The 25,496-nt window shown below is 39.5% G+C and overlaps 1 protein-coding gene across 1 annotated transcript; it reads left to right on the top strand.

Annotated features, from left to right (window-relative positions):
* Positions 1-394: 394 nt before the first annotated feature.
* On the top strand, positions 395-25,485 carry LOC140239907 (transmembrane protein adipocyte-associated 1 homolog). The gene is made up of 10 exons (XM_072319727.1): positions 395-503; positions 3,235-3,515; positions 18,173-18,305; positions 19,813-19,902; positions 20,348-20,500; positions 21,437-21,550; positions 22,238-22,298; positions 23,225-23,327; positions 24,121-24,201; positions 25,254-25,485. The coding sequence occupies exons 2-10, from the start codon at positions 3,298-3,300 to the stop codon at positions 25,483-25,485; spliced, it is 1,185 nt and encodes a 394-aa protein (XP_072175828.1). The 5' UTR covers positions 395-503; positions 3,235-3,297.
* The last annotated feature ends 11 nt before the right edge of the window (positions 25,486-25,496 follow it).

The following is a 25,496-nucleotide window of genomic DNA, read 5'->3' as shown; positions in this document are numbered from 1 at the left end:
AACATAATGTACTCAGAGTGGATGTACAGTCACGTATCAATTTTACAGCGTTAGAGCAGCGAAATATACCGAGAAGTGCACTAGCTGGCCACCGAACCATCACAAGAAGTTCCCCTCTCGCTCGGCGGCTCGCGATCGCTCGGCGGCGCGGCCTCTGACCGTCCGTACCAAAGAGAATAGAATAGAAGCTGCTCACAACGTATACAAACTTAGTTCACTACTAACGTTAGTAGTTAGCTGATCGTGTACACTTTTGTTGTGATATCGTTAGACTGCACTTTCCTGCAATTGCCATCCATGGTTCAATGTTAATGTTTGTAGCCTAGCGGCTCGCGGTGATTCATGTGATGTTATTACTTGACTCAAGGAACAGCATATCTAGAATTCTACCTTGATTCAAGGCTTGAACACAGGTTGCAAAAATCCGTGTGGAGGAACCGAATGAGGACGAACGTTTCTTCACTTGTTCAGTTCGACTAGCGACGCGGACGGGACTCTACGTGGTACGAGGCGCGCTGTGACCCTGTAAAGTTTTAGGCCCTAGATCTAGGCCTACTCGTTAGAGTTTCTATAGCTAGACGCTCTAACGTTACATGGGGGGGGGGGGGGGGGGGAGGAGGAGATGAGTAAATTTGGTGTAGAATCGAATCTAAATTATCTAGACATATTTCTACTTCTAGAACCTATCAAACAATTTTACGTGCATAAATTTAGTTCTCATCTGTTTCTGACATGAAAAATGGGGGTTTGAGTGAAACTGAAAGTCATCATTTTGACTTGAGATCGAGCATATTTATTTTCTCAAAAAATTTCTTCCTGGTGAATGAGTCTTGATTTGTAACGTTAGAAAGCGATGTTGTAGGTATCCTCTTAACTTACCAACCTGAGAGGCGTGAGAAAATGGTTACTATAAAAGTGGAAATTTTCGCGGTGTTAAAAATTTATATTCGTATGAGTGATGGGAGATTATGATCATACGATCAAGTAGGCCCTACTTCAGTATTTCGCGTGATTTGGTGCTGTGGAATTTCAAGATATCTACACTGTGCATAGATGCGAAAGTATAAGATGTTATTTTCGCAAATTTCGCGAATCACAAGTGCACCGTGAATTCAACAACACGCAAAAATGTCACCATGCGCTTGGGTAATAAAATAATTTTAGTGCGCTTATGAAGGCAATTTGCGAAAACAGCATCTTGCGAAAATGTCTGTGACCTCATTTTCGAAAATCTATATGCGAAAATAATGGCGTATAGAATCTACAGTATTACTGCCAGATTTGTGTATTTGTCTTCTTTTGACCTGTCATGATTTTCAGCCAGAGTACCACATACAGAATCTGCATTCTCTGTTTGTTTTGATAATTTGGGGTTTGTGATACTTCACCAATCTACCAAACTAAACCAATACTTTAGAATCTAGAACTGTGAGAAGCTGTGTTTATGGATCATCTGGATACAGTTATAGGATTACATGGTATGATACTATGACTGTGTTGTGTAGAATGAGGATTGATAGCTATTTCATTTTTATTCAGATACCTGTTTCCTCAGAAATGGGAGGTGTCTACAATTTGTATAACTATACACAGCACAGTCGCCGCTGTACATACGTAGCGTATTCGCGTAGCGTATTAAAGGGTGTGTACAGTTCTGGTCGAGGTGAGGATTTAGCTTTTAACGTTTTGCAAGATATTCAGAAACCACTCTGAGATGTCAAAGAGCATGCAGTTCTAAGGGGTATCAAAAGTTTATTCGATGAAAATCGGTTTTGAAATGGCTGAGATATCCAAAAACAAGGTGAAACAAAAGATCTTAATAAAGTTGTGGCATGTCGCCTTTTATTATTAGCACTTTTTTGATATCTCAGCCATTTGAAAACCAATTTTCATCAAATAGATGTTGAATCCTTAAAATTACATGCTCTTTCATATTTCATAAGAGGCTTTTCATTATCTCACTTAGGAATGTTCAAAACATGAATCCCCACCTCAGCCAGTACTGTGCAGTCCCTTAACAGCGTCTGGTCGGGCTACAATTTGTATATAACACAAACCCTCAAAAGTGGCATATATTAGTGTCATGGTTTTGGCTTTTCCTGTGAGTATGAGATGCAAAAAAAAAAGAAAAAAAGTGCTAGAGTAGAACCTTATAAAGTAACATAGGCATGCTTTACATTGCCATGAGATCAATTAATTGCCTGCTTGAGACGTCTTGTTCACTTTACAGCATTATCATGAACAATGGTTGCAATGTAAATATTTGCTTGAATGTGCAATTTGAATGAAATGCCAAAGTATTGGGGGAGGAGGACAATGATAAACTGTATTGATTATGTTATACTGTACTTGTGTTCCATGTCCTACCAGCTGTTGGTCAAATGACAAGAAGTACACTGTATCATAAACAGTGATTGTACAATGACTTCTTGACTGGACTTTGTGGCCCTATTGCATTGTATAGTCCTGTCACCAAATGTTGGTATAATACCCTTAACAATAAACATGAATGGAGGGTGCAGGCTGACCAGTTTGTGTTTTGTGTCGGGGCTATGTATTGTAACTTTCAGTGATGAAATGTATTGAAGTTGACATGATCACGCCAAATAAACAAAAATAGGGGAAGTGGGACATACCAATGCATACAAATTGTCATCATATAAAAATATATACAAATAACTTCCCCTTTATCATTAAACATGATAGGGTTTAGGGGGTGCTGGGTTGACCAGTTTGTGTTTTGTGTCGGGGGCTATGTATTGTAACTTTCAGTGATGAAATGTATTGAAGTTGACGTGATCACACCAAATAAACAAAAATAGGTGAAGTGGGACGTGCAATGCATACAAATTGTCATCATATAAAAATATGTACAAATACCTTGCCCCATGCCCAAGTTGCAATATGAATTACATTGTATGCCATTTTTCAAGCAGAATTGAAGCAGTACCACCAATTGGAGGTCTGCCAAACGAAGTTATAAGACCTAGACACCAGGATTATAAATCGTAGCTGTTATCTGAAATACATTGTGATTTAGAGATCCAGCTGTTAAACAATTTATTGAAATGAGAATGAAATACATTTTAGTTTGGGTTTCTATGGAATTCCATATTTATAAGTTTGTAAGCAAGTGTCTTTCTCAATTTATGAACAGTTTGTTAGGTGAATGCCTGGAGAATTTTGTATGTATCTTTTATTTTGTCTATTTCATATATGCCTTTAAAACTACAGATACCTTAAATATAAACTGCAATCATCTAGACGTATACAAGCAACCCAAGCCATTTTGCCTCCATGGCAGTGGTGTACATTCCTGCTGTGCCCACGCCCACCACCCCCAACGGGACAGATATGGAGCCATTGAACTTTACCTCTACGGCGTCCATCAACGTCACATCGGTAGTTGCGACGACGCAGACATCGGAGCAGACAACGCTTAATGTGACAGACTCCCCATCGACGCCACTTCCTGTTTGCTTATGGATCCTGTACGCCGAAGTGGGAAAATCTAGGTGAGATATTCAGAGGCCTTGTTGCTTGTTCTAGGCCATTTAATACAAGCATAGGAGTTAATATACAGGAACAACAACAGCAATACAGAGCTACCAAGTCTCACGCATTGTGAGTGAGACTCGAGCATTTAGGGTCTGTCTCACGATCTCACATATCGGGAGCATAGCTTAACCCGTTGAGGACGAGTCCCGAGTATACTCGGGCAGGTGTCTATAGGAAATGCGTGTTGTAGCAAAATCAAACCGTCCTCAACGGGTTAAAGGATTAAAGTGAGAGTTACAATTGAAGGCATAATTCCCTTTTGTCTTTCAAAGTAAGTAAAAAATACATAAGTATGCACCAGCTTGCACCATTAAGAGCTAAAAACTGAAACCGCTCCCTACCATGGGAGGGCGGATGTAATGTATGTGACTCCAGGTGGAGCCCTCCACATAATGAGTAATAATGTGCCACTGCAAAGTACTGTGTAACAGGCTATGGCAATACATACACACACACATTATACACACTGGCTGGATAGCCATAAGCAACATGGTTGAGCAAGAGAGTTGTTCTGAATAAAGTGTACTACCCATTCGCAACCATGGTGTAACTGTCTGGTTTTGTCAACTTGCCTACCAAGCTAGCTAAGTTCCTTTCACAATGCAACACAACTCATCTTGACATGGTGGCAGCAAGTGGGTCGTTCCCACCCTAGACTACTGAGATGTCAGCTAGCTGAGCATGGGCATTTGCACCTACCAGGTACCTACACTGAGTGTATGCATTACATGGACACATGAGTATACATTGTTTACAGTGTACTGTCAGTGCACAGGGAGTTCTCAGTGTGTGATATAGCAGAGCCAGCAGTGGGTCTATACAGCACCAGGCATGATGGCTGAGTCACCGAAAATGAGCTGGGATGAACCAGACCTAGCAGATTCGCTGGGCTTGTTTAAACAACAGTGTGAGCTGTATTTCTCTGTCAAGAACGTGAAGCAGGACAAGCAGGTGGACCATGTCCTTCTGTTTATGGGCCCCACAGGGATTCGTATCTTCAACTCGTGGGATCTTCCTGATGATGAAAAGAAACGCGTCGAGGTGGTGTGGAGACGTTTTGAGGCCCATGTACGACCAAGCGTCAATTTTCGGGTGGCTCGTTTGTACCTTCAGAAGCTACAACAGAAACAGAACGAGTCGATGGATGACTTCATGGCTCGACTAAAGCTCCATGCCAAGACATGCCAGTTTCGAAACGACAGAGAGCTGTCCGACCGGGTGATTGAACAATTCATTGCTGGGACAGTGCACGCTGAGCTGCAAAAACAGCTACTTGCACAGGACGAGAAACTTGACATGGACGCATGCCTGAACATCGCACGAACACATGAAGCTTCACAAGCACATATGCGCCAGCTCGCAGACGTGTATCAGACCCCACACACAGTCCACGCAATCCAGCATAAGCAGAAATGTGGCAATTGCGGACGCAGTCATCCCTCCAAACCTCGCAGTCTGTGCCCGGCTTATCAGTCAACATGTAATCTGTGCGGAAAGCTGAATCATTGGCAGAAATGTTGTCGCTCAGGACTCCAAAATGAATCGAAATCGCAACGTGGGCGTGCTCCAAACCGAGGTCGCGGACGCGGTCGCGGTCATGGCCAGCGTTCGACATTCCATCGTCACCAATACCCGCAACGTGACCAGAATGTGCACTCGATATCAGACTCTAAGTCAAAGGAAGTGACTGAACCATTCGAGCGGCTCACACTAGATGCAGTCCAGAAATCGGTTGACACATTGTCTAAGTCACCGAATGAGGCATTTGCACACATCGAATTGCGCCAAGATAGACAACGCCGCATATTAGAGATGAATGCCAAGATCGACACAGGGGCACAGACAAATGTCATTCCATTGCGGTCTTACCAGAAGATGCATCCCGAGTGCATTGATAAGGATGGGAATCCAGTGCCAGGCCAGCTGACACCATCCGAATGTGCGCTCACAGCATACAACGGGACTAACATTCAGCACTATGGGACTATGCAGCTGCCGTGCAGGAGCTCGAAGTCGGACTGGATGACTGCAACCTTCTATGTCTGTGATACCTCGGGTCCTGCTATTATAGGTCTCCAAACAGCTCTGGACTTGGAACTTGTGACACTCAATTATGCAGTTAACACGTCACGCAGTTCAGCACCCATCAACTCCGTTGACCAGCTCAAGGCAGCATACCCCGACCAGTTCGACGCCATTGGGGACTTCCAGAATCCATACCACATAGTGCTGAAAGATGGTGCACACCCAGTTGTGCACGCACCACGCCGATGTTCCATACACATCAAAGACGAGCTGAAAAGTGAGCTGGACCGAATGGAGGCTAATGGTGTAATTCGTCGCGTGACTGAGCCAACAGACTGGGTGAGTAGTCTGGCAATCTCTCGTAAGGCTAATGGTCAACTTCGCATCTGTCTTGATCCCAAGGAGTTAAACCAGCAAATCAAGCGATGCCACTACAGGACACCGACAATTCCTGATATAACCCATAAACTGTCTGGCGCGAAGGTCTTCAGCAAGCTAGACGCTAAGCATGGCTACTGGTCGGTGCACCTGGATGAGGAGAGTGCCCTTCTCACGACCTTCAACACCCCATTCGGGCGCTATTGCTATCGACGGATGCCGTTTGGGTTAGCAATGAGCCAGGATGTCTTCCAGCTGCGGATGGACCAAATCCTCGAGCAGTGTGATGGCGTAATTGGCATTGCTGACGACATCGTGGTCTTTGGTGACACCGAAGAATCACACGACAAACACCTGCACCTACTGATGGATGTCGCAAAGAAATCCGGGCTCAAATTCAACAGCAACAAATGCGCCATCAAGCAGAGGCAGGTTGCATTCTTCGGCATGTTATACGATGAACAGGGCATGCATCCAGATCCGGCCAAGGTAAGCGCCATCAGAGAAATGGCGCCACCACGCGACAAAGCGCAGCTGCAGCAGTTCCTCGGCATGGCCACATATTTGAGCCCATTCATCCCTAAGATGTCGGCCACCACAGCTGATCTACGTGAGCTTCTCCGGCAAGACAGCAGTTTCGTGTGGAGCGAGGGTCACCAACGCGCTTTCGACACCATACGCGAGCAAATTTGTGAATCCGCGACCCTCCGATACTTCGACCCGAACAAGGAAACAACCATCCAGGTTGACGCCTCATCACGCGGGCTTGGAGCAACGCTGCTCCAAGACAATCAACCTGTCGCGTACGCATCGAAGGCACTGAGCGACGCAGAAACGCGATATGCCAACATCGAGAGGGAAATGTTGGCCGTGGTATTCGGCTGTGAGCGTTTCCATACATTCGTCTATGGCAAGCAGTTCAAGGTAGAATCTGACCACAAGCCACTGCAGATGATACACCTAAAGCCGCTCACATCAGCTCCACCTCGTCTTCAACGTATGCTTTTGCGTTTACAGCCGTACGATTTTGTGCTGTGCTATCGCCCAGGCACGCAAATCCCCATCGCAGACGGTCTATCGCGATCTCCAGCGCAGGACAAGAAGCACATACCTCTCGACGTGCAAATCAACCTTGTGCAGTTCTCAGCAAAGCGACTCGCAGACATCAAGCATGAAACAGAGCGTGACCCCGTGCTACCAGAGCTCAAGCGTGTCATCACTACAGGGTGGCCAGAAAAGCGAAGCGAATTACCACCCGATCTCAGACCATACTGGTCATTTCGCGATGAGTTAGCGATCGAAGATGGCATGATCATGAAAGGAAATCGTGTCATAATACCGAATGCAATGCACACATACACGCTGTCCAAGCTGCATGAAGGCCATCAAGGAGCAACCAAAACTAAGCTAAGAGCGAAGGACTGCGTGTACTGGGCAAACATCAACAGCGATATCGATGATCTCGTGCGAAATTGCGAGATATGCCAGGAAAATCAGCGATCGCAGCCAAGGGAGCCCTTGGTAAACCACGACATTCCAACCCGTCCATGGCAGATCCTTGCTACAGATCTGTTTCACCTTGGAGGAAATGATTATCTCATCATCGCAGATTACTACTCCAAGTTCCCGTTTGTGCGTAAACTACGTTTGAACGCCTCCAGTAGTGACGTCATAAGCGCAACGCAAGAGATTTTTGCAGAGCATGGTGTGCCTGAGAAAATGATCAGCGACAACGGTCCGCATTTCGCGTCAGCAGCATACAGCGCATTCGCAGATGGATGGGGCTTCACACACACGACGTCGTCTCCCCATTTCCCCCAGTCTAACGGTTTTGTAGAGCGTTCAATACAAACCGTCAAGCAGACCATGAAGAAGGCGAAGGCTAGCGGTCAAAATGTGAACATGGCCCTTTTGTGTCTGAGAACCACCCCCATTGACAGTGAAATCCCATCTCCTGCTGAGCTTCTGTGTGGACGAAAGTTCCAGAGCAATCTTCCTGTCAGAGTAAAAAACAATGCCACACACAAAGAGCAAACCTATCAGCGTTTTCAGGAGCGACAGCACCAGCAGAAAGCCTACTTTGACCGTACAGCCCATGATCTACGACCGCTTGTCCCTGGACAACTCGTTCGCATACAGGATTCGCGTACAGGTTTGTGGACACCAGCTCAAATCAAACGCCAATGTGATGAGCCACGTTCATTCATTGTGGTTACGCCAAATGGCCGTGAGCTCCGCCGCAACCGCGTACACATTCGCGACATAGAGCCTAACAGGGGACAAGATAGATTTGAGGCTGTAGCTTCTCACTCTGACCCCTCCCCCGTACAGACCACAGGTCAAAATGACAATGGACCCACAACCACCCGTTACGGCAGGCAAATCAAAGCCCCTAACAGGTTGGACTTGTAAGCTACAGTGTAACAGTAGTGATGTTAACAGGACGCACACATATTGTAATCATTGATCGGTATGTGATAACATATTGCAATACTTTTGTACATATGTTTAATGATAGAAGTGGTTACCAGGTATGCCTGTGCATGGCACTGTATGTACCGAGACTAGTTAAATTACATGTATTATTGTAAAGCATAAACGTTGATGGATAAACACAAGTAAGCAATCCCGATCTGAAGAACCATTGACACACACTATATGTTATGTACAAGTATAATAGGCAATAGATATCATAGTCCATCAAAGAAATGAGAAAGTGACTCATTTGTGTTTAAATTTACCACATGTGTTACAATGATGTTATTGTGTGAAACCGTAAGAAAGTCACTCATTTGTGTTACTAGTATTATATGCGATACAATATGGTGTCATACATAAGAAATGAGAAAGTCACTCATTTGTGTCATGCGATACCACATGGTACAGTATGTTGTCATACACAAGAAATGAGAAAGTCACTCATTTGTGTTACGCGATACAATATGTTGTCGTACATTTGTACATAAGAAATGAGAAAGCCACTCATTTGGTTTCAGGATACGACATAATGAGAAAGTCACTCATTCCTGTATAAAGTGTAAAATATGTTGAAGCATTGATAGATTCATGCTTAGAGGCACTAGAGTACGATAGTTTGAAAGGCAGTTAAACATTTTGATGCCAAATGGATGGTGTGCTACATGCAAGGTTTTGAGGCAAGATACCGAAAAAAGGGTTTTTGTGTTCAGCCCTTGGGATTTCAAGTTGTAAGTATTTGACATGAAAGTGTTCAGATGTTTGTCATTAGTGTTTCATTCTTCAGGGATATTCAGCCGATACCACATCGATGTTACGATATTTTAGATAACCGGATGTTCTGTTTTGGTACAAGGCTAGACAATACTTACTGAGATGGTAGGCATGTAGCGCTTATAAAGACAGGTATTGATTTAGAAATGATATCAGAATTGATCGTGTTTTTCCTGTTACAGATAATATATCTTCATTGATTATTGACAAAGAATGTTTCTTTACAAACAAAGGGGAATGTAATGTATGTGACTCCAGGTGGAGCCCTCCACATAATGAGTAATAATGTGCCACTGCAAAGTACTGTGTAACAGGCTATGGCAATACATACACACACACATTATACACACTGGCTGGATAGCCATAAGCAACATGGTTGAGCAAGAGAGTTGTTCTGAATAAAGTGTACTACCCATTCGCAACCATGGTGTAACTGTCTGGTTTTGTCAACTTGCCTACCAAGCTAGCTAAGTTCCTTTCACAATGCAACACAACTCATCTTGACAGCGGACACCCCCCTCCCCTCTCTCAGTCGCTTCGCTCCCTCGCTCACGCACATGTGCGCACACCGAGATGCGGAATCATTAAAATCTCACACATAAAATTTTTTTGAACTTGGCAACTATGGCAATAACAAATATATATGTACATTGTATAATAAGTTAACAGATTGAATCATCCGAAGAGTTGAACTGATGTGCTAGGGGAGACTTACATTGTATAACCTTCCTTGAAAAGCATTTCAAAACCTGGAGGTGTAGAATACAATCGTATCTGTGTGTTCCAGAAAACAAGTATCAGTTGTTGTATAATGTATCAAATTTCAATTTATATGGATTTCATAGTGGAAATACTTTGAGACTAACAACTGCCTGCAGCTTGAAAGTTTCTATTGTGACCATTGCATTTTTCTCATACACAATTCAGTACACAGCACAAAATTAGCAGTTCCGTAGTTTACAGCACTGTACTGATAAAATTTGTTCTGTTGATGACACTAAGGGTATCTGTGCTCTATTCTTTGATATTGCTTGCCATTTGTAACCCATGGGATAACATTACAAATGATCCACTGTTGAGCTGTCATGTTTACCTTGTGGCTGACCTGTATTTATCTTGTCCATATGACAGAGGAAATTGTAAACAAAAACACAATCACCAAATATAATCAAGGTTTGTCACTTGTGTGTTTACAATGTAATTCATTCACAGTATAGTGTACAAAAGATGCACAGGTCTGAGTATGTACACTGTAAGTAGGAATTGTGTGCATAAGGTAACTATGGAAGTCTTGTTGGTTTACACTTAAGACTAAATTCCATCGTTACCACATGCATACTGTTCCTACTGACCCACAAAAATACATGCTCATCAGCTGTTTCATAGAATTGCGGTACTTTTTTGTTGTTGCTAGAAATCCTGTTCTCAATCATGTATCTCTGAAGGGAAATTTACTGGATGCGTTTCCTTAGAAATTGGTTTGTCATAGATGCAAACCATGCATCCAGTACTTCCAGCCATTATCCAGTGATTACTTGATGCACAGTTAAAGGGATCGTATCGTTTTGGTTGAGACCTAATTGCAGGTTTCTAACATTTTTTGGTGAGATAATGAGAAACCTCTTATGAAATATGAAAGAGTATGTCATTCCATGAGGAATTCAATGTTTATTTGATGAAAATTGGTTTTGAAATGGCTGAGATATCCAAAACACAGTAAAGTGTGGGACTCACACTTAATTATGATCGCTTTGTTTTACTTTGTTTTTGGATGTTTCAGTCATTCCACACCCAATTTTCATCGAATAAACTTTGAATTCCTCTTAAAATGGTGTGCTTTGTACCATTTCATAAGTGTTTTCTTGGTATCTTGCGAAAAGTTAAAAGCCCAATTCTCAGCTCCACCATTACTGTACCATCCCTTTAATCTACTGGATGCATTGTTAGCCAGCCAGTAGGCCTCCTTACTGAGTGCACGAATGCTTGCTTAGTGCATGAACTCGTGCAACAAGTGCTCACTGACATGTTTATAGTGGCTGTCATCAGTATGGCAATATGTGGCCAGTAAAAATCAACACGCGGCTCTCGGCCTGTACGAGATCGCGGAATTTTCTCAACCTGTTCCATAATAATTTATCAGAGCTACCAAGTCTCACGCATTCTGCGTGAGACTCAAGCATTTAGGGTCTGTCTCACGATCTCACGCATGGCACCCATTTTTCTCAAGCATCTGGTGAAGTCTGCAATTTGGGCCAAAAATAAGGAGGGCAATTCCGCGGTTAGTAACGTTACATTTTAGGGACATTCTCATGATTTAGATTATACTCATTTCTCTATCTGTGGATGTGAAGTCTCATTAATGTCACCAGAGATCATTCTAGTGTAGACCTAGAACAGAGCAAAGAATGAAATCATTTCATGAATTATTTTAGAAGAAAGGTCTGCTTTTAATGCCGGTTAGTAACGTTACAAAAAAAGGACATAAAAAATTGATGAGCATCTTTGAACAAAAAGTTTGCTAAAACTGGTATAGCTTGAAATATATCAACACTTATTTTTCATTTCTAGCTTTAAGGGCAATATCTACCCCAAATATCCTTTCTCATTATAACTTTGTTTGAAAATTAAGTACAAAAATCATGGTTAGTAACGTTACGGTTAGTAACGTTACGGTTTGTCCAGTGATTACAGAATTGTGTGTTAAGTCAAATCATTACATGTTTCCCCATGAGAATGCAAAGTTAAAGCTAAGAAACATCAGATAAGACATGAAACTCTTATTTCAATCATCAAACTCATGCAGTATAGTACCATTGTACTTGTACATGTTAAAAAAGACTAGAAAAAAAAGTTTGCATAGATTACAAACTGAAAAAAGTACCACTTTTAAAGACTAGGTCAAGTGATATCCACAGTTTCATAACTTTGCCAATCACTGTTCATCATGACTCACAGTAATTCACAAAAGCAGCCTGTTTTATTGAGCAAAACAGTTGATGTGTTCCTTATCAAGAGTACCTTTAATAAAGGGGAAAGAAATCAAAGAGCAAAACTAATGTTACCAGTATGTACAGTGTATGGCCAATTGTGGTGTGCGTAGTCATTGCACTATAGGAATCCAGCATAATGCAATGTTTTATATTATTGTGAAAGTAGTTTAAGTCATATGACGTTAACTCAAATAATACAGTGTATTAGTTGAATTCGTGTTTATTCAAGTCTAGAGACATGTATTTTTTTTTCTTTTAGACCAGTTTGAATGTCTAATCTCTGCATTGTTCTGAAAACAAAAGTCTGTTCGCTGTACCTGAAGCGTAATTAACCGTGACAAACCATTGTATAATAATTTCAAATTGGGACAGAAAATTTGAAGTGATGGCCTCAATTGTTTTTAACACTACTTTCCACACAAAATGCTGTGCTGGCCCACAGATTCCATCAATTGCCCCTTCACGTGGGAAGTGGTTAAAAAAAAAAAAAAAAAATTGGTCAATGTGCACCTTGTGAGCCTTCTGTAGTGATGCGAATGCTGTAGACCAACCCCCCTCAACATTTCCCGCCACGATTCCGCAATGCGCAAAGATTTTGCCGCATCGTCTCATGACTTTTTTCATTGAAGTCTCTCGCATATTTTGAGACCAAATTTGCGACGTCCCGGTACACCGTTCTGCAGTTATGTAATGTTTTGCATAAATGCACGTCGACCTGAAAACAGCTCAAATTCATGATATCGTGTGCAAATGCAATGCAAATTGTGTTTTTTCATTAATTTGATATTAATTAGATTGTTTCAACCTTTGACCAGTGAAATTAATCAATTGTAATGTAAATAAGCTCGAAAAAGTGCCTGCAACAAATTTTGGCAAAAAATAAACAATAGAAAACAAAAGATTAAAAAACATTACAATACATAAGAAATTAACAAAACAGTAAAAAACAAAAGAAACTGATTTTGATTTTGCCATTTTTTTGCAAGAAAATTGTTTGATGTGTCTTGAGGAACTCTTACACAAAAATTTAGCAATCCCTCAGTCTTTTTTATGGAGTTATAGGTGAAAATATGATTTCATGCGTAAATTTGCATAATTAATTTACTAAAAAAAAAGCTAATATCTTTTTACTGTATGACCACATAATCATGTAGTTGACATCTGGCTCTATCATCAGGCAAAATTTTGCCAGACCAGGACCTGTCCATTGGAGTCTTATTCACTTCTTTCATGGTTAGTAACGTTACAATACACACAGGCTGTGGTTAGTAACGTTACATGGTTAGTAACGTTACACATTTTGACTGCTGTTATTTCTAACTTCTATAATGATTACTAATACTTATTTCTATATTTCAGTTAGTCATTGGACACAGCAGGAAAAATTGAAATATTATCATTCATAGACACTTTATACTCTCTGGAGGTAAATGATTTCACTTTTTGGTTAGTAACGTTACATGACTGTCCGATGGGTGGGGAATTGCACACATGTTTGCATTTCAAAGACATGTAAGTTGATTTTACTTAATCTATCCATGAAAGCACAGCATTGCCTCTATGAATTCAATATTTGTGGCTAGAAAATAGCATTTAACTTGAATAGCTATCTTCTTTGCCATTATGGAGATTTTGCTGATGAAATTCAATCTGAAAGATTACTTGTTCAAAATTGGTGAATTCAATACCTAAAACTATCAAGATACCCTGAAAAATAGTTTTTCCTGACTTATCAATGTGTTCTTTCTGAAGTCAAACACAAAAATCAAGGAAAAAACCAAATTGAAATTTTATGGTCATGTCCCTCTAACTGCGGAATTTCCCAGGAGCATATAGCTCAAAGGATTAAAGTGATAGTTGCAATTGAAGGTATATTTCCCTTTTGCCTTTCAAAATTAGTAAAAAATAGTCACTTAAGTATGCACCAGATCGAATCATTAAGAGCTAATAATTTAAAAAAGCTCCTTACCATGGGACGGAGACATCCCCTCGTTCGCGCGCGCATGCGCGCGAGCGCCGAGATGCCGAGAGATAAAAATCTCACTCATAAAAATTTTTTGAACTTGGCATCTCTGATTTATATTTGTGTAATGCTGAGACTAAACATTTGTCTGACCATATTTGATATGCTCATACTTCTTCTGAGCATTTACCATTACTTTTAAGTAAGACCTTTCTCATATATTGTCGATTTAAAGAGATTGCACAATGATTCATCAGAATGCTATCAGTGCACAGTACAGTGCATGGTCCATGCATCACACTGCAACTGCTGTTATACATGTACATGCCATGTTTGTACTTGACAACCACAAGCAAGACTGGACTGGATCACATGCATCATACTACAGATCTTACTGGATTTTGAGTTACATCAAAATGCATTTTATCCACTAGTTGGGTCAAACTCAAAACCAAAATTTCACATTAAAAGAATAATTTGAAAAAGAATATGTTGAAATGTATGTAGATATAGTGAAATGATTAGCAATAATGACTCGGCAAATTTTTAACATTTGTTGGATACAGTGCATAGGTCAAAAGCAAAACTTTAGAGCCAAATTATAGATACAGGTATTGCACTGTCTAAACGAAATTAACTTTTGATTTTTTTTTTAAATGAAAAAAAAATCAAGCAATAAATGAGGATGACATACAACTGTGCATACAAGTATGCTACTTTCTTCAAATTCGTACTCGGGTTATGCTTAATTCAAATCAAGTTTTGTTGGGTGCAGTCGTGGGATTTTTTTAGATAACATCAGATTTACCAAAAGTTGAATTACCATTTTTCGCAGTGCAACCTGAATGCAGAGAAAAATGTGTAGACGGTGCAATCCTCTTGCATTTCCTGCTTGCAGTTTCTGGAATGTTCATTATAAAATTTTGTTGAAGCTACCGAGACCACTCTTTGATGTCAGTGTGTCGACCTACAGGTGTACGTGTATGAATCGTGAACCAAAACGTGATGAACCTTACCCTTTCAGGGCAGTTTGCATAAAATCTCTAAGCCATAAATTTGGTATCAACAGTGTATCTAGCATCTGTAATGAAATTGTGTCATAACATTCACCAGCAAGTAAAGCAGCTCTTTATGTGTGCGATTGTGGCTATCACTGGTGGCTATCAGTCACCAAAGATTATTTCCCAACTGTTGACACAGTCATAGTTTGTGCAAACATGGAACTGAGCGTGTCATACTGGATTCCTTTATTTTGCAATGCAATGCTTACCACCAATGACATCATAGCTATAGATAAGTGTGTATATAGCCCATAGTGTATGTGTACATGTTTGTGCAAGGCAAAGTGTGAAGTAGCTGTGCATTTGACAGGATACAGTTACTTTACTTTTATAATGGAGTGTTTGTTTTGCTGGTTTGCCACCTAAAGGAAGTGCATCATTATCATTTCCATGGAGCGGTCAATTTCTGTGAAATGGTCGGCCAAATTAGAACAGATCCACCCCTCCCCCTCTTCCCTTCCCTTGTGTTGTCTGTGCCACAGACTTTTAATGCCCCACACATGTCAGGGAGGCAAGGACTTGCAGATATACAACACATACCGGTACTCTCCCCCACACTGGGACCACAATAACACACCATACTATATACATGTACATTGTACATCTGTACTGTGGTGTCAACATACATGTAATATTTGTAGCTGTGGCAAGCAGTTTCTGTGCCAGGTGAAATTTTTTGTAGAAGTTTTATTTTCATGAATTTCACAAATTGCCCTGAACCGCAAGAATAACAACATGCTATAAACATCAATTTGCAAAAGTATTATTTCCATTTAAAAAAACACAAGAAAAAAAAATTGAGCTATGCTAGCACTGGATTGTGTGCAGTTCGTTTAATATGTACTGTAGGTCTAGCATGCTGCTTGGGCCCTGACAATGCGACATCTGGGGCATACAGTAATTGTAATGACACACTAGTACACATATAATACACTTTGAATGCAGAAGACACTACCTGTACTTGTTTGTACATGGAATCACCGAGCAAAAGTATACAGTTACCAGTATTGTTACCCGCGACTCATTCTCATTTATTTCCTTAAAAGGATTACTAGAACTGTACAATTGCAAAATTAACAACACGCAAAAATGTCTAACGTACAATTGTATATTAAAACATTAGCAAATATTTCATCTCATACTGTATACAAATTACAAGGTATTTCATGCACATATAGACATAAATTTACTTATACTAACTGGATATTTTCATAGTACAGAGATGTATTGCAGGTATTTGCTTGGGATTATTAAAGAGGAAATCCACTCAAAAAATAAATAAATTTCAAAAGAAAGAGAAAAAAAAATCCCTACAGAACTATACAAAAATGACAATAGAAATAGGGAAGATACGACATTTTGAAATTTCACATTTTTTCAGAAGACATTTCTTGACCAGTCTTAATATGAATATCCAAATGAGCAAGTTGACGATGTCATGCTCTCACAATTTCTTATTCATTCCATTTTATACAGAAATAACAAAAAATTCATATTTCAGCTGTATACATTGTACAACTTGTCTTAAAACCACCCAAAATAAAAAAGACCAAAAATGTTAACTTGGATATATCTTGGTAAGAGAACGTGGCTTTTACTTCCACTGTATTAGCTAATTTTTTTTTTTCTAAATTTAATATATAGCATCTGACATCATCAACTCGCTCATTTGAATATTCATAAGGACTGGTCAAGGAATGTTTTCTGAAGAAAAAAAAAGTGAAATTTCAAAATGTATCTTCCTCATTTCTAATCCGATTTTGCCATTTTTGTATTGTTCTGTATTGAATATTTTCTCTTGTCTTTTGAAGTTTATTAATGATGTGATGGATATCAGGTGATCTTTGAATGTTGTAATGTATACAATATTTATTTGTACTACAGGACTTATCATTTAAAGATCATAGGCAACAAAGAATCCATATGTACTTGGCCCTTCCTACAATCTTTTAGCAATGAATGGCTACCAGCTAAAGGTGTTGATGATTGATGTGTAATGTCAAGTTACAGTGTATCATGATCAATGAATTGAGATGCTTGTGCTGCGCAGTGAGACTTTATCATGTGTCTATCTACATGTACAATGTACATTGTATACATGAACCACTCTTCTTGTTTTTGATAAGAATAGGATGCTGGTAATCAGTGGTATTGAGCTATGGTAAATTTGTTGTTGGTTCTCTCAAGATATCAGATTTTTTGACCCCATCAGCTGACCCCTAGGTTTGTCTGAAATTGTTCTTTAAAAAAAAAAGAAAAAAGAAAAGAAACCCCAAAACCTAAAACCACACACACACTTTATGATGACAAATTCACTTGTGGAGATATAAGTCTTAATGTGTGGGTTTTTGATGTCGTTTTATTTTTTTTTTTGCAGATGGTTGGAAAAGGGGGACATGCAAGTAGGGGACATGCAATTAACTTATAACGAATAAAAAGATCCCTAGACTGTGATTAAGTATTAATATTATGATTAAGTTACAAATATGAGAAGTGAAAGTACATTACCAATGAAAAAATCCCTATGAAAATATTCCAAGTTTCTTAATGAGTTTTTTGTTTGTTTTTGTTTGTTTGTTTGTTTTTTTGAGGATGGATAAAAAGAATGGGACATGCAATTTACTTTAATTCATGAGCAAAAGGATCCCTAAACTACGATTTAGTACTGCGCTGGAAGAATTTTGTATTCGTAGGCCACTCTGCTGGCTACTTAATATGTTTAGTATGCTGATGGATTCTTTACTGTATGTGATCATATGGGAGTCTTACATTCAAATGCATTTCCTCTGCCATACATACAGTGTACAGCAAAGCTGTGTGGAGAATACCATCTGGTCATTGTTTGTAAAGCTGCTACTATCAATCACTAATGTATTTCCGTCATGTTTTGTGGCTCTTTATTTATTTCTGCCCCTCCCCCCAATCCACCCCCTCTTCCCCAACTGCAGAATACGTGTGTGGGATCTCATGCTACTGGTGCCCAATTTCCTCTTCCTCCTCTTCTTGCTTGTGAGGTCAAAGATCGCCGTCGCCAAGCTGCGCCAGTCCAACCGGCCAATCTTCTTCAGTTTCTACATCATGGTTAGAGGCTCCTCCTCCCTTGCTAAGAATCTGTCCCTATTAATTTGTGTTTCACAGAAACACCAGACTGGATATCATGGCACATAATTATATTTATAATTCATTCACATATTTTCCATCTCCAACAGAAACATATAAATGTGGTTGTTGTTATTTTTTTTTTCAGAAAATGAGCGCATGTGTTAACCTGTTGAAGATTAATACTAAGTATTCTCGGGCAGGGGTCTATTGGAAATGTGCGTTGTAGCAAAATCAACCTGTCCTAAACAAGTTAACTTCACAATGTACAATAAAAGAAATTTATAAGTATGCAGATACCAGTAATGAGGAAGATTTAAGAAAATAACAAAACAAATACACACACACGCACAGAAACATTTTGAATATATGAAAGTGCTAGAAAAGGGGAGGAATGCCAAAAAAAAAAAGTGATGCCTGTAGGGTGCATTCCCCCCAAATATGATATTGTTCTGGCTTTCTCGTGTGATTTTTCTTCTGTTCTTCATCGTCTCATCATATGATAAACAGTCTGCTGTAGTCAGGAGAGAGCTTGTAATGAAAAATTAAAAGAAGAACTTGGGGAATTCCCAACAACGAGAGTCCACTGGGTATTCCCAATGAGGAATTGGCTCATATTCTTACTTTTGAATCCCTCATCTTCTAGTAATTGTACGTCATTAGTACGATCCCACGTATCTCTTGTATTTTTTTCATATCTTTTGCAAGTTGAATGCAAAATGTCTGGCATTATAGAGTGGCTGTATCACTTATAACCTTGAGGCCCAGATACAACCGTACAATGTAAATTTAGATACCAAGAGGGTTCCTTGTGTGTTCTTTATGCACAGTGTCCCACACTTATATCTGATGGTAAGAAATTAAATAGTTAAAGGTACTGTTTACCATTGGGTACAGTGATTTTAGAAATGGTAGAGTTATCTCATTTGATGCATATGTGTACAATCACTTGTATCACATAACATTCTACTGTCTAAAATTTTGCAATAAAGTCTAGAATATAATGAGATATCAATATTTTTCTTAATAAACCATCGGATACCTGTAGACGGTTTGGTCTAGAAACATTCTTATCATAACTATTGTTAACATTTTGTATGTTTAACAATATTTAACATCAATTATACTGATTCAGATTTTTACATTGCTTGTTTATATCCCTAACTCACATTTTAGAACTGTTTTGAAGCACCAAAGTTTGGTATTTGTTTCATCTGCAAATGGTAAATTATGCCTTTAATACAGTGGACTCCTGTTATAATGAAGTCCTTTGGACTGGCAGTTTTCTTTCGTTATAACCGGACAAATATACAATAAAAAATAAAGCCAATTATGTTGCGGCCTAAATTGTTACTTTGTTGTAACTGGAATTTCGTTATAACCGTGTCCATTCTAAACGTGTTTGTTATAACGGCAGTGCACTGTATTTTATAACAGTAGTGATGTTGTAGGAATCATATGTTGAGACTTTGTCTCTCCTCACTTTCAGGCCTTCGTTGCGACAATTGTTGGTGTGATTCGTGCCGTGGTGTCGATGATCGTAGATGCAGCAACAGAACCTGGCGACATAGCGGATACAGTAAGAATTTGAAAATATAGACAGTTACATTTCGTTTATAATTGTGACTATGACAGGCAGGGCGTAAATGTTTGTATGAAATATTTTTAGGATATTCACAAATTCAAAACCCTTTTCTTTGAAAGTTTACACCAAACAAAGTTCAAATCGTATCATTTGAATGTGAAATTTGGAAGGAAAGAGGAACACAAGTTTCCTCTGCATTAGAAGTAAAAAGACTTCCCTAATATAGTGCAAAAACAGAAGAGTCATGGAAGTAACAAATTCACCTCTTAGAATTTTTACCAGAACTACTTTCCCCACTCCCAGACAGTCTCTACAGATTTCAGTGTAGGCTGAATTTGAAGATAGATTTTGATATGGAGCAGAAAATTACTGTGACACCATTTCCGGTTGTATAACTGACCCCAACTTATTTCTGCATTGCGCCAATTTTGTTATGCAGGTTCTGTGGTTAGCTGTGCGGTTTGCTCTGATGACGATAGAACTCAGTGTGGTCATCTTTGCCATCGGCTTCAGTCATCTGGACAGCAAGTCCAGCGTCCGGCTGGTCATCCTCATCACTTGTGTCATCTCCTTCATCTACTGTGTCATCCAGGTAAAGCTGAAGGGAGGGAGAGGTGATATAGGGGAGGAATCTTTTGAGGACTTTGTCCTGTACCATGCTACTTGTATGTTGTCAATAGTACTGTGTATGGCTTGTTAATTCATTGTGGCTTCAGTCTTGAGAATTTTGCGAGTTGACTGATAAATCACAAATGAAACAGCATGCCAAGATATTGCTTGCCATTTGACAACATAAATGGAATGTGATGGCATATAAGTACACAATGTAGCACCTCAAAGTCAGGTAATTGCCAATGTTACATTGGGCAAATACTTATTTCTTATTCCAGCGCTGTGTGAACTTTGCAACGTTTGAAATTGTCCTGCATGTTCTGATTGGTGTAGTATTATTCTTGCAAAATATATGGTATATATAGAATAGGAGATATAAGCATGATCCCATCAGTAAAAATGTTTTTTGTTGTTTTTGTTTAATGGTAATTTTGTAATTTTACATTTTTTAAGTTGAACAAGATTTTGTGACTCTTGCAGGGAAAAAAAAGTTCATTGTAGCCCTAAATGAGATGTTAATCTACTTTTTGGTCACAAAGGTATCATCTTTGGTTTGTTGTGGATGTAATTGCTTGAGCATTTGGTCTAGGACAGCAGTTATGCTAGAGTTAGTGAAGATTATGTGAATAGGATACCTGATTAATCGTTCGTGTAGGATAAGCTAGCCACATATTGCAAGCGCAAACATTAAACTAACACAAAATGTACTATTTCACCCTTCACTTTTTATGTGATTATTAAAAACAAAAAATCCATATGTGGACTCCTCAAGGATCACTGCCAGAACTTTTCCCACATTTTGTGATCGAAGTTTCTGATATTTGTCATGTAATTGCTTCCCAATCTTGTGATTTTCTGTGATCATTCTAAACGTGATCTTGACCCATCACCTCATATCTTGTTTGTGTCGTTACAGGGTTCGCTAGAAGTTCTCCACCCAGATATTCACTATGAGGCGAAAAACCAACATGACATCTTTACCCACGGCGGGATGATCTTTTGGTGTGTCAGTTCTTCCATCTTCTGTTTGGTATGTTTCCTTTGCATTCTTCTCAGTATTTTTTTCAAGGCCATTTCCTCAAATTAAAGGGTATTTTTAAAGAAACAAAATTAAACCAAACAAAAGTTTTCAATTTGAATGAAACTGGTGTAATATGTAGAAAGTTGTTACTATGTGAATATTGACACATTATTTCAGATGTACATATGGGAGTAACCAGATTGTCAGCCATCTTTTCCTTGCGAGGAGTATTATGATGTACATTCCTTTGATCCTCGTGGGAATTGTGAAATTAAGGCTTTAAGATGCTCTTACATGGAATGGTATCACAACACTTTGGTAATTGACACAGGGTTCTGGAAGTTTACCACATAGTTATAATTCCTTGTGTCATGTAGAGTGTTGAAAAAACCCTCCCCATTGGAATGATTTGTGAATAAGTGCTGTTCTGAGAAAGGGTGGGTGTTGCATTCCTTACCGGCATTCTGTTAAATCAGAATTGATTACCTTCCAGGACACATGACAAAAAAAAAAATTGTAACCCATGAATATAATTGCCAACTATCCAATAAAAACTAAAGATCTGGTTTATACTTTGCTTAAAGCATACAATAATTCTAGTAATCTTGAGCTTTATGATCCATGAAATCATGGGACTATGTGTGTGTGAATAGTGCCAAGTTAGACCTCAGCAGCTAAATGCTTTTCTTTTCACAGGCATACCTGATTGTGTTGCTTCTACCATACACTCCAGTCAGAGAAAGAATACAACTTCCAGGTGAGTTCAGTTTTTCGCATTCATACTCCTTCAGTCATGTCCTAATACTAGGCAGCTTTTGATTGAGGACGTGGGCGTTAATTTTTGCATATTTGCAAATTTCTGCCATTGGCATAGTTACAAGTTTGAAAATCCTGTGTCCTCTCAATTCTGCAATGGTAGTAGACCAAAATAGATTTGTTCTCGAATCACCGATGTACTGAGGGAACAATTCTGTTTATGACGTAATAGGCACATTTGACAATAGCAGTGTGCTCACACTACACAAAACTATGAGTAGTTTGCTCCCCAATATAAACTTTGAAGTTTGAGCTCCCTTTCACACTACAGACAAAACGATGCAGGGTTTCACTGACTGAATGCATAAATGCTTGTTGTCAGTCATGCATTTCCCATAACCATGTTGAAGTAACAATGCTATCTATGACGTTATACACACATTTTCACCTAGAACACTCCACTCAGCTGACCTGCAGCGTCACACATTTTTAAAAGCACTTGTAAAGCACAACGAACTGAACAATGCGGACGTTGCAGGTCGGTTGCTTCCTGTGCCGCAGATTTCACTGCATCCTCAATCGAAAGTTCCCTATTAATAGATGCCAGGGCTTAATGAGATCATTGCAAAATAATGGAGTGCTGATGAAATTGCATCCTGTGAATGTGCAACTCATTGAATGTGTTTTTTCTCCAACTATGAATGTACCAAGCCATGTTTTTCCTGTTGTCTGATTTTCTGTAAACGATGAAATAAACTTGATACAAGAGAAGTCAAAGATACAAAATATTGCAATCTTTCAGCTTGCCTTCTCATTCTTCTTGAAGTAAATCAGAATAGAGATATTTGTTATGCGACTGGTTATTGTATGTCATTTTGCTTTTGTCTTCTTTTTGAGAGATTTTCATTATTTCTCTTCCCTTCCCAGCAAAACGTTCATTTTACTGCTACGTGGCAGTGCTGGCGCTGCTCAACTTTTGTCAAGCTGTAGCGAGTGGCTTAATCTACAGCTGGATACTCCCAGCAATGTGGTGAGTTGCACTGTAGTGCTTTTACTGTCTGTCTAGCGCAGGTATGACACAATGTTTACTTCAGTTCTGGTTGAAGTAGTTTGTATGTCTCACAGAAGGCAACATTGAGTTCACTTCTGGTGGACTCTTATACTTTGGATGTGTCACAAGGCTGGGTACTGACAGGCTATACTGATATGGTGTATGTGATGAAAATGATTTGCCATGAAGAGTCACTTTGTAAAATATAATTCAGTATAGTGTGTGACTAGAGGATACTTCCATAGAGCCAAAATTTTGAAATTTATATAATACGTACAAGAATTATCAACCAACCTCCTACCCATACATAGCACTGCTAGAAACATTCTGTTCTTTTCTGTCTGTTCACCCTACTGTGTGTGATTACCCTTGTTACCAAGGTAACTTCAGAGTGACTAGAAAATTTGGTAGTGATGTTGGAGATTTGTTTGTTGGAAGATTTGACTACGAATGTTTGGGTTCAAGGATATATTTTCAGTGTGAAAAACCAAATGTTATACACAATGATTCATAGTTAAGCATCGTGTGGACAGAACTTGTTGATAGGAACTTGTAGATAAGCGTAGTTATGGGGGGCAGTGAGCCTATCCTTGAGGATAGCTACCTTCGAGGATAAGCTTCGTCGTGTGAACGTGCATCATAGGTAGGGGCCAGAGCCTATCCTTGAGGATAGCTATCCTCGAGGATAGAGATCACCGTCTGAACGTAACTTATTGTAATGCTGAATGCCACAATTGTTCTCATACTCTTTTATGTTTTACTTCATTTGCAGTGTGGCAGACCTCACATCATTTTTATACTTCGCATTCTTTGCTCCTGTCATATACATCGCATTCCTGCACAACTTCTTTCGGTGAGTCTCAAGAGGAGATTCCTTGATGATGTTTATCATACATGAAGATTGTGTCAGATGACACTATAACACCTCAGAAATTAGCTGTCTTGTTTCTGTCTTGTTTCTGACATTTACAATCATCATTTACCTTTCAGTTAGACCAATAAATCTGCCTCTTATTCGACGGTTGTTATATGGTTGCTCCTTCACAACAGACAGATATCTTCCATTCACTCTGCTGTGTGGACGGTGATGTATTTGCGCACACGTGTGTTTAGTGGTTTGAACGCGGCTATGGCAAGCAGTTCGAAGGCTGTATTACCTGATAGAGTGCGCAAAATGGTGTATAAGAGAAATGAATAATGAAATTGGTGAGCTTGACACATTCCATTTTTTGTGATCTCTTATAATGGGGAAAAATGAAACAAGAGGAAATTCTACCCTGTTTCCTACTTTTCGTCGTGCGTCAAGTAAGTTCGCTCAGCAGAGCGAATGGAAGATATCTGTTGTGAGGGGCTGACCGTATTAATGACAGTACAGTTAACAAGAGGCTACCAAACAAGAGGCAGATTTGTTGGTCTACAGTACCTTTTAGTGTGGCTGAACTTTTAAACTCCTGCAGCCAGTTGAGCAGTTTTCTGCTTCCCAGACATGTGGTTTAAAATTAAAAGAGCACAAGTCATCACATATCATATTCATAAGATTGTTCAGTGTTGAAAGAAAATTTAGAATGTGCACAGGGGAAGAGTCAATTTCCTTTTCAAAGTTAGTTTGTTATGTACAAATATGTTGCTATGTGGAATGTATTCACCTCAAATGAACAGCTTGATAGATTAACGGTGAACAGAAAATTTGATGTGTAAAAAGTAGAACATGCATGCATGCATGTTTGAATTAGATAATCTTTCTGCATACTTGATATTGGAGACTGACATCTTTATAGGAATTTTTAGATTGAAATCATGTGAAGTTTTCCTGCAACATATTCACACTTTCTTACAAATTTTGTTACTGTAAGAATGGCATTTGTTCATTGTTTGTTTGTTTGCTTGCTTGTTTTTGTTGAGCAGGGCATCCAAACAGGTGCTGCTGCTGTCATATGCGTCGCAGCCGGACGACAACGAGGACGAGAGTCACCACTTGCCGTACTCCATCAGCCGCGACGAGATGATCACCTCCTCGCTCTACGACAGCACGGAGTTCGGCCAGGGCAGCCCCCCACCCATTACCGGCCAACTCTCCTTCAGCATCAACTCCCAGATCGAGCCGCTGCCACACGATCTCAACGATGCGAAAAGCTAACCTGCGATTAT

Source organism: Diadema setosum, chromosome 2 (assembly GCF_964275005.1).
Source record: "Diadema setosum chromosome 2, eeDiaSeto1, whole genome shotgun sequence".
In the NCBI taxonomy this organism is placed as follows: domain Eukaryota; kingdom Metazoa; phylum Echinodermata; class Echinoidea; order Diadematoida; family Diadematidae; genus Diadema; species Diadema setosum.
The sequence above is the reverse complement of the archived record's forward strand: the minus strand, read 5'-3'. Positions and strand labels throughout refer to the sequence as shown.